General features: G+C 44.9%; 2 protein-coding genes across 6 annotated transcripts in view; both read left to right on the forward strand.

The window, feature by feature from the left end:
• ABCC5 (ATP binding cassette subfamily C member 5) overlaps positions 1–7,947 on the forward strand; it is an 82,063-nt gene extending 74,116 nt beyond the window's left edge. For all 5 annotated transcript variants that reach the window (XM_061414292.1, XM_061414311.1, XM_061414299.1 and 2 more), the window contains 4 exons: positions 2,185–2,263; positions 3,291–3,404; positions 4,991–5,155; positions 6,490–7,947. In XM_061414292.1, the coding sequence (XP_061270276.1) occupies positions 2,185–2,263; positions 3,291–3,404; positions 4,991–5,155; positions 6,490–6,591 (460 nt within the window). In that variant the 3' untranslated portion in view covers positions 6,592–7,947. The remainder of the gene's footprint in view (positions 1–2,184; positions 2,264–3,290; positions 3,405–4,990; positions 5,156–6,489) is intronic.
• A 977-nt stretch (positions 7,948–8,924) lies between these two features.
• On the forward strand, positions 8,925–9,948 carry LOC133246248 (glycine cleavage system H protein, mitochondrial-like). Its single transcript, XM_061414337.1, has one exon. It carries the CDS (start codon positions 8,940–8,942, stop codon positions 9,354–9,356), a length of 417 nt encoding a protein of 138 aa, XP_061270321.1. The 5' UTR covers positions 8,925–8,939; the 3' UTR covers positions 9,357–9,948.
• The last annotated feature ends 237 nt before the right edge of the window (positions 9,949–10,185 follow it).

A 10,185-nucleotide genomic window follows, 5' to 3' on the forward strand; every position in this document is an offset into this window, starting at 1 on the left:
TGTCTACCATGTTCCAGGTGCTGTATCTACACATCTCTAATATTCACAGCAACCTACCAGGGCGTGTCACATCATTGTCTCCCCATTTTATAGGTGAGGAGACTGAGGAGTGACTTGTCCAAGGTCATGCAGATGGTAAGAGGCAGAGTAGGGATCAAGCCCAGTTGGCTCTTACTCTTACAAAAAATATTAGACAGTATACCCGGGCTACAACAGTGAATAAGATCCAGACAGGGATTCTAATGCAATGGAGGAGAGAGACAAATGAAACAGTGACGAGTGCCATCATAAGGGTGAGCAGGGGGAACCCCCAATCCAGGCCTGAAGGGCCAGAAGACACCAGCTAAGTTGAGAGCTGAAGGATGAGAAGGAAGCATAGCCAAGGAACAGGAACAATGTAATAATGATGCAGTAATAGCAGCTCTCACATACACACTGCCAAGCCTGCAGCAGGCGCTCCTGTAAGTGCTTTACATATGTGAATTGTGGTTCCCACAGCTGCCTTTTGAGGAGGTGCTCTTTTATTTTTTGGTTGCACTAGGGCTTCGTTGCTGCACATGGGCTTTCTCTAGTTGCAGGAAGGGGGGCTGATCTTGGTTTCGGTGTGCAGGCTTCTCACTGCGGCGGCTTCTCTTGTTGCAGAGCACAGGCTGTCAGTGCTCAGGTTACAGTAGTTGCAGCACTTGGACTTGGTGATTGTAGCATACAGGCTTAGTTGCTCTGAGGCCTGTGGAATCTTCCCAGACCAGGGATCGAACCCATGTCCCTTGTATTGGCAGACAGATTATTATCCACTGCACCACCAGGGAAGTCCAAAGAGCTGCTCTTTTATCCCTGTCTTACACGTAAGGGAACTGAGGTGTAGAGAAGTTAAGCTAACTTGGCCAGGATCACACAGTTGTCATTGATAGAAGCTGTGAAGGAATCAAGCAGTCTGGCTCCAGAGCTCTTGCTTTTTACCAGTGCCTCTCATGTCCAAAGGTGGGGAGTGATCTCGTGTTCTAAGTGGTAGGAAGCGCATGTGTGAAGGGACACGAGAAAGTGGGACTGTTTAGTGAGTCTCCCAGGAGTCCAGAGATGTCATGTGCCAACCTGCACTCTCCTCTAGGGTAGAATTCTTAAGTAATAACCTGCTTGTGTTTGCCTGCCCGAGATTAGTCACCCTAGACATGGAGACAAATATGGATCAGAGCTAGAGTTCTCCCAAAGGTTTTTCTATTTCCCACACCTCAAGTGTAATTTATGAGCAAAGCAAATTATACTTAATATCTTTAAGATTACTAGACCCACAAATGTGATGTTTAGATCTAGACAAGACACCCAAAATTAATTCTATAGCCCACCTTCCACCCAGTATCTGTTTCATCACCACCTTTTCACCTCATCCTCCACGACCAAGAGCTTCTTCTCCTGTCTTTAACACTTTAAGAGTTCTCTAGTCCTGTTGTTTTGGTGGCAATCTTAATGTCCAGTAAGCAAGAACAGTTCCCAAACTGATTTTTGGTGCTAGTGAAATCCTTCCTCTTGAGCCCCTTTCTGCTCAGCTTTGTCCCTCCCTCTCCTGCAGGATCGGCTCCTTTTCTGGTCAGCTAGCTGTTGAGACCCCTGCCCAGTGACAGAGCTCTCACTCTGGTGTAGCAAGAAGAGAGAGGGAGTTTCTCTGAGTTTATACATATAAGAGATGTATTGTAGTATGCATATGCATAGGAAGCAATCTAGAAAGATATATGCCAAAATGCTAACAGTGTTTGTTTCAAAGGGTCTGATAAGTGATTAAACATACTGGTTTTAGGGAGTTCTCTGGTGGTCCAGTGGTTAATACTCTGCACTTTCAGTGCGGAGGACATGGGTTTGATCCCTGATTGGGGGACTAAGATCCCACATGCTAAGATCCTATATATATGTATATATATATATATGGGTTTTTTTGACTTTTTATGTCTATATTTCCTAATTTTTCTATAACTAACTTGTATCATTTACATAATAAAAATAATACAGTTTTGTAAAGAAGAAAGGGAGGCTCATTCCTGTGACAGGCAGGCAGTGGCACTCCCGTCTCGGCCTCCACCTGTGGCTGTCGGGGTCAGAGCCCGTTGTTTAAACCTTTACCACAGTCATCGTGTGCGGGGTGGTTGCTTATGTGTTGGATCCCTGAGAAATTCCTATTATGTTTCTCATTAGATCAAATTTGGATCCCTTCAACCAGTACACTGAAGACCAGATCTGGGATGCCCTAGAAAGGACACACATGAAGGAATGTGTAAGTAAAGAACTGAGGGAGAACTTTGCTAGAACTTCAGGGGTGGAAACTCGGTGATGCCATGGTCATTCCCCAGCCAGCTCTGGCTGCCTCTGTCCAGCCCGGCCTTTCCCGCCACCTCCAGGATGTCTGTGGAGGAGCACTTCAGAGCAAGGCTTCCCAGGCATTTCACAATGGGTATAAAAGTCAGTATTTCCTTATCCTCACCTCCCCTCTCTTATTCCCTCCCATAGTCATATTTCCCTTTTTATTGTACCATCCATTCATTGAGAAGATATTAATGACAACCACTCAGCATTCAGTATGCTTTTAAATCAAGTTCTATTTTATTAATCATAACAGTACAACATCCTTTTGAAGCATGTATATATGTGCAAAAGATTTATCACTTCTTGAGTCCACAAAAAGCACCCAATGTGCATATGAACCTCTCAGAGTAACTTAGCAGGCACCCTCCAAGGGCCACGAACTAAGATTACCCCTGGCCTGGAGTGGGGTCTCTTGTGCTCCTGCACACTAGCCCAGGATCTCCTGCCCAAATTCAACTAGAGCAGCTCTGCCTTCATGACCTTTCTATTGGGCTTCTTCAAACAATTTCATTTGAAGAACAGGTTCTATAATTTATAGGAAGAAAAGTTTGACAGCCATGGGTCTACAGCTTTGGCCTTCAGAAAGAGAGTAGTTTTGTTTACCCCATCTCTCATTGCATCACCATATTTTCAGGACCCAAAATGATAGGATTTCAGAACATAAAATATATTGGAATTTCTGGGACATTTTGATGACATGAGACTAATAGATAGTTTAGTTGAAATATGGAATGGCCTAGAAAATGTGGTCCTGCTACGTGATTATCACACCTGTATGTTCTTTCTAGGTGAGCCAGATTCTTGGCTAATAATTCTTTCATCTGTTTAAGAATAATTTATTTTTGCCCCTGGGTTTTTGACAAAATTTAGCTTTATTTTCTTTCTTTCAAAATTTAGGTGTTTTTTTTTTAACCCTTCTAATCTCTATTTCTCCCTAGATTGCTCAGCTACCTCTGAAACTTGAATCTGAAGTGATGGAGAATGGGGATAACTTCTCAGTGGGGGAACGGCAGCTCTTGTGCATAGCTAGAGCCTTACTCCGTCACTGTAAGGTAAGGTGGTCTGGTGGGTGGCAGAGGAGGGCGTCAGCAGAAGCACAGGAAGATGGAAGAATAGCCATTGCCTGTGGCATGAGGTCCAAAGGCATTCTTGGCTCCGAGCCCAGGGGCACTTTTCTTTTTTTGGTTGCACTGAATCTTTGCTGCTCGGCTTGGGTGTGGGCTTCTCAATGCGCTGGCTTAAAACTCAACAGTCAAAGAACTAAGATGATGGCATCTGGCCCCATCACTTCATGGCAAATAGATGGGGAAACAATGGAAACAGTGACAGACTTTATTTTCTTGGGCTCCAAAATCACTGCAGGTGGTGACTGTAGCCATGAAATTAAAAGATGTTTGCTCCTTGGAAGAAAAGCTATGACCAACCTAGACAGCATATTAAAAAGCCGAGACAATACTTTGTCGACAAAGGTCTATTCAAAGCCATAGTTTTTCCAGTAGTCATGTATGGGTGTGACAGTTGGACCATAAAGAAGGCTGAGTGCCAAAGAATTGATGCTTTTGAACTTTCGTGTTGGAGAAGACTCTTGAGAGTCCCTTGGACTGCGAGGAGATCCAACCAGTCCATCCTAAAGGAGATCAGTCCTGAATATTCATTGGAAGGACTGATGCTGAAGCTGAAGCTCTAATACTTTGACCACCTGATGTGAAGAACTGACTCATTGGAAAAGATCCTGATGCTGGGAAAGATTGAAGGCAGGAGAAGGGGACAACAGAGGATGAGGTGGTTGGATGGCATCACCGACTCAATGGACATGGGTTTGAGCAAGCTGCAGGAGATGGTGAAGGACAGGGAAGCCTGGCGTGCTACAGTCCATGGAGTTGGAGAGAGAAGGACACAACTGAGCGATTGAACAACAACCCTGTTGAGCTTGGACTCCAGGGCCCACAGGCTTCAGTAATTGCAGCTCCTGGGCACTAGGGCACAGGCTCAGGAGTTGTGGCACTTGAGCTTAGTTGCTGTGTGGCGTCTTCCTGGACCAGGGATTGAGCCCATGTTTCCTGTGTTGGCAGGTGGATTCTTTACAACTGAGCCACCAGGAACGTCACTCAGTGGCATTTTTTTAAACAGAATACCCAGAGATGTTTAACCTTGACACAATTCGGGTATATGGATATTTTGTTTGCTTTCTTGTTTTTATTTTTGACGGCCTCGAGCCTTCCGTTTCCAAGGGCAACTTGTTTCTGTCTTCTGAGTAGTTGTAGTATTGGAAGCCATAGACTTAAAAGATTTTAAAACTGTAAGACATGTCCAGATCATCAAATACAGTCCAGTCCCGTCATGTTAAAACTGGAAAAGGGAAGCCCAAAAAAGTCACTGTTCAGAGTCACAGAGCAAGTGAGGCGAGTGGTTTGTTAGATCAGTATTTCACGTATTTGTGGAAATCAAGGCAAACATATGAATTTGAAGTTATGTCATTTCTAAACAAAACAGTATTTTAAATTTGTGTGTACCTATTTAGAAAAAAACAATATATAATATAAAATTCAAATCTTAAAACACATTTTGGTGAAACCTAGATTAACTAGAATGCTTAAGGAATTGGTTGGATCCCTCTTTCTCCTCTCTTCCCTGGCAGATTCTGATTCTAGATGAAGCCACAGCTGCCATGGACACCGAGACAGACTTACTGATCCAAGAGACCATCCGAGAAGCATTCGCTGACTGCACCATGCTGACGATTGCCCATCGCCTACACACAGTCCTAGGCTCTGATAGGATTATGGTGCTGGCCCAGGGGCAGGTACTGAGCCCCCAAGGGACCTTGGTTTGGCACGTGGCCTTGTCTGGGAGGAGAACTGGCCCCTGGCAGGATTAGGCTGATGGCCCTCATAGCACTCAGATAAGCAGCCATAGTGACTCCAGCCTGGTTCCTTTTGCATGGGATGCAGCCCTCCCAATCAAGAGATTGAGTCTGGAGCATGCCTGTTGGGTTCTCATTATGCTTTACTACCCATTCTTTTGTTGCTTGTGAACAGTAACACTTTGACTTAGGTCAGAGAGCATGTGTACTTTGTAGTTCACTCACAGGGGTTTTCCAAAGCTGTTGAGACCAGCCACCACACGTCTGCTTTTTGCAGTCATGTAGTGGTGCCAAACTTCTTGCTGTTCCCAGCTTTCCCACATACTGGCCCCCAGGCTTTTTCATTTCCTGCTATTTCCTTTCAGTGCTGTTGGCTATAAACCATCTTGGATCCCCTAAGCATTTCCACCTCTCTGTCTACTCATACAGTTCCATCTACCTAAAATGCCCTTTCCTGTGCTCACTCTCCCATGTGGACCTGCTTATACCCTGCCTATCCCATAAGAGAGCCAGTGTCTGCCTCCCCCCTTACTGTACAGGGTGTCTGCTCTGGCACCCAACCGCCTACCATCACATAGCCAGCCCCAGGAAGACACTTTGTCCTTGTGCCTGTCTCTGTTGGACAGGATAGCCTTTCCTAAGAGCATCCCAGGAGATGTCCTGTTCTCTGTCCTTGGCCAGAGTCGTATCACACACCTTTGCCCTGCAGCAAGGGAGGCTGGGGGAGTGAGTATGTGGCCTCTGTCTGGGAGGCAGGTTCTGCCAGCACACTGTTCTGTTTTCTACTGGAGTGTGATTTCCGGTGACTGCCTAGTAGCCCCTCATGGGAATGGATAATTGACTGAGTTGATCCCTTATACTCACTTCCCTTTTGTTTTTCTGCCAACTAAGCCTCTTTTCAATCCATAGGTTTGGATCAGCTTACACAATAAGATGCCCTTTACTTGGTATGCCTTTGACTTGAGCTTCAGTTTCTTCCCTCTGCAGCATATAGGACCTTTTGATTGATTCCTTCTTACACAGGGCTGAGAGAATTGAGACTTAATGTGAAGGGACTCTGGAGGTGTCTCTAAATTTTCTCTTAACTAAACTCTGGTTAGTTTAAAAAAAAAAGAGAGAGAGAACCCAGGTGGGCATGGCAGAGCTAGCTGAACTGCCACCTTGATTCCATCCTCGGGGGTTTGGGGCTTTGCCCCCCTTCCTGAGCTGTGGATCCTGTAGGACACCCCGAGTGTCCCCGAGTCACCGTCCGATGCTGTCTCCTTCCTCTACAGGTGGTGGAGTTCGACACCCCATCGGTCCTTCTTTCCAACGACAGCTCCCGGTTCTATGCCATGTTTGCTGCTGCAGAGAACAAGATCGCCGTCAAGGGCTAACTCCCCCAGTGCCGTCCACATCTCTTTTCTTTGGAGCATTGCCATTCCCTGCCTGGGGCGGGCCCCTCACTGCATCCTCCTGCCGAAACCTTGCCTTTCCCGATTTTATCTTTAGCACAGCAGTTCAGGATTGGCTTGTGTGTTTCACTTTTAGGGAGAGTCCTATTTTGATTATTGTATTTATTCCATATTCATGTAAACAAAATTTAGTTTTTGTTCTTAATTGCACTCTAAAAGGTTCAGGGAACCGTTATTATATATGTATCAGAGGCCTATAATGAAGCTTTATACGTGTAGCTATATCTATATATAATTCTGTACATAGCCTATATTTCCAGTGAAAATGTAAGCTGTTTATTTTATATTAAAATAAGCACTGTGCTAAGAACAGTGCAGATTCCTTTCTATCATTTTTGTACAGTCTGCTGCACTAGAGGTCTGGTTTTGCTATTAGACTATAGGAAGGGTAGCGTGCGTTTTTCCCCAGCTGGCTGTTTCACGGTGCCGGGATTTCTGGGTATCCGAAGGAAGGAGTGTAGCAGTAGCCGGCCCTCCAGTGGCCCCCTGCTGCCTCCCAGCAGCCACGCCGGGGTGGGGCAGAGCGGGGGCCACGGAGGCCGAGCAGAGCACCGTGAATTCTCAGGGCTCCTGCTTTCTGTCCTTTTGTCACTTCACCGCTTCTGTCGGGAGAGCAGTGGGTCAGAGTCCCAGACCCCTCTCCTCCCCCTCCACCGGGACCGAGAGTCACAGACCCTTCCTCGGCCAAGGGGGAGCATCCTCCTGCCTTCCTCTGTTCTGCTGTTGCTTCTCAGCAAGCATTGAGTCTGCTCCGAGTGTCCCACTGCCTCAGGTTCCCAATGCTGGCCAACGCACAGAGCTCTCTGGCACCTTGAAACCGTCTGTTCTGAGCCCTGGAGCCCACTGCCGCTTGGCCCGATGGTCCTTCTTCATTTGCCTGGCCTCACACCCCCACAGTTCAGTGACAGGGTTCAGGATTTTGTGGGTCTGTTTTCCTTTCTTCCTGCGGTTGCCGCAGAGTCTCTTCCTCTCTCCAAAGTCCGCGACTTTAAGCAGCTCTTGCTAATCAGTGTCTCACACTGGTGTAGAAGTTTTTGTACTGTAAAGAGACCTACCTCAGGTTGCTGATTGCCGTGTGGTTCAGTGTGTTCCTGCCAACCCCGATTGTGCCGTGGGGCCAGTAGCTCAGGTGGGCGTGGTCACTGCTGTCATCCGTTGAATGGTCAGCATTGCATGTCGTGACCAACTAGACATTCTGTCGCCTTAGCATGTTTGCTGAACACCTTGTGGAAGCAAAAATCTGAAAAAGTGAATAAAATTATTTTGGATTTTCTAAAACTCTTGGTGTGGAAAATAATTCTCTGGGAGGGGAATAAGCAGTCTTTGAGTGGCTTTGGAGTCCTGGAACCTTGGATCTGAATATCTAGCAGATAATGGACAGAGGGGAGGGACCAGTAGTGGAGCTGGTTGGTTGCAGGGGATGTGGAGTACACCTTGCCTTGAATCACTACAGTGGGCCGAAGTCCCTGCAGCCTGTGTCCTGGGCATGGTCACCAAATCAAGCTCCTGTGCTGCTAATAAGAGTCGGAAGTGGGAAGGGTGTAGTGAGATCGGTGGTTGTGAAGAAATATTTTTTTTTGTTTGAAAATTCACCTTTTTTTATTTTTAATTGCAGTAGATTTACAATATTATACTAGTTTCAGGTGTACAGCACAGTGATTCAGTATTTTACAGATTATACTCTACCAAATGTTATTATACAATGATGGCTATAATTCTTTATCTGATACAATATAAATTTGTTGCTGTTTTATAAATAGTTTTTAATTTCTTAATCCCATACACATAATTTGTCCCATCACAATTCTGTCTCTCCTTTGATAACTATTAGTTTGTTTTCTGTATCTGTGTAGTTGCTAAGTCATGTCCAGCTCTTTGAGACCCCATGGACTGTAGCCTGCCAGGCTCCCCTGTCCATGGGATTCTCCAGGCAAGAATACTGGAGTGGGTTGCCATTTCCTCCTCCAGTGGAGAAATATTTTAAATGAACAGTTTGTTGAGGGTTCTCAGCAATCCAAATAATGTAATTGCTCTTTCAGCCAATTCATTCAGATTAATTTATTGAGAATTAAGTGCCCATTCAAAAGGGTACTCATTCTAACATTTCTCAATATGTCATATTGTATGCAGAAAGCTTTTAAACTATTTGGTATCAGTTCTGCTGAGTCATCAATAACCTCAGATATGCAGGTAACACCACCTCTTACGGCAAAAAGCGAAGAGGAATTAAAGAGCCTCTTGAAAGTGAAAGAGGAGGCACCCGTGCGAACATGGCGCTGCGCGCGGTGTGGAGCATGCGGGCCGCGGTCAGCAGCCTGCGCGCCATCTCGGCACCTAGCGCGCCCTGCTCGCCGCGGCCCTGGGGACTGCGAGCGGGTGCCATCCGGAAGCTGCGCACCGGCCCTGCTCTGCTGTCGGTGCGGAAATTCACAGAAAAACACGAATGGGTAACAACAGAAAATGGTGTCGGAACAGTGGGAATCAGCAATTTTGCACAGGAAGCTTTGGGAGATGTTGTTTACTGTAGTCTGCCTGAAGTTGGGACAAAGTTGAACAAACAAGAGGAGTTTGGTGCTTTGGAAAGTGTGAAAGCTGCTAGTGAACTCTATTCTCCTCTATCAGGAGAAGTAACTGAAATTAATAAAGCTCTAGCAGAAAATCCAGGACTTGTCAACAAGTCTTGTTAGGAAGATGCTTGGCTGATCAAGATGACATTCAGTAACCCTTCAGAACTAGATGAACTAATGAGTGAAGAAGCATATGAGAAATACATAAAATCTATTGAGGAGTGAAACTGGAACCTCTAAATAAACTACTTTGAAACAACTTAATCTAGCATAGTTGTCTTAAATTAGTGGTGGATAGATATTTAGAAAGCAACTTTTAGCAAAAGAAACTACTTGTAACAATGTTTCCTGAAGAAAATACCCCTTAACTTTCTAATGACTTCAGATAAACACTGTATCTTTTTCCACAGCGTCCTGTGATTTTTAGGCTAGGCTCCGGTTATAATATTCAGAATTCCTGAAATTATCTCTGGTAAAACTAATTACAAAAATTATGTAATTCAAGGATAACATGGTTATCTTAAACCTTATATGACTTGTAACTTGCTTACAGCTATCCTTGGATTTGGGTCAAAATTATCTTTCCGCTAGAAATAACTGCCAGTGGAGAAAAGTTTGTTAGTTGTATAGTGTCCAGTGAAGAATATTACTATCTTAATTTTGCAATACACTGTGTTTGCTGGTGCTATTTTTATACAGTGAAGCAACAGCCTTGTAGAATAAACAATTTAATTAAAAATGAAAGAGGAGAGTGAAAAAGCTGGAGAGTAAAAAACATTTTTTAATGTTTTTTTAACATTAAAAAAAGTTTTAACGTTAAAACTCAACATTAAAAAAATGAAGATCACGGCATCCGGTCCCATCACTTCATGGCAAATAGATGGGGAAACGATGGAAACAATGACAGATTTTATTTTCTTGGGCTACAAAATCACTGCAGATGGTGACT

This window comes from Bos javanicus, chromosome 1 (assembly GCF_032452875.1).
Source record: "Bos javanicus breed banteng chromosome 1, ARS-OSU_banteng_1.0, whole genome shotgun sequence".
Taxonomy (NCBI): domain Eukaryota; kingdom Metazoa; phylum Chordata; class Mammalia; order Artiodactyla; family Bovidae; genus Bos; species Bos javanicus.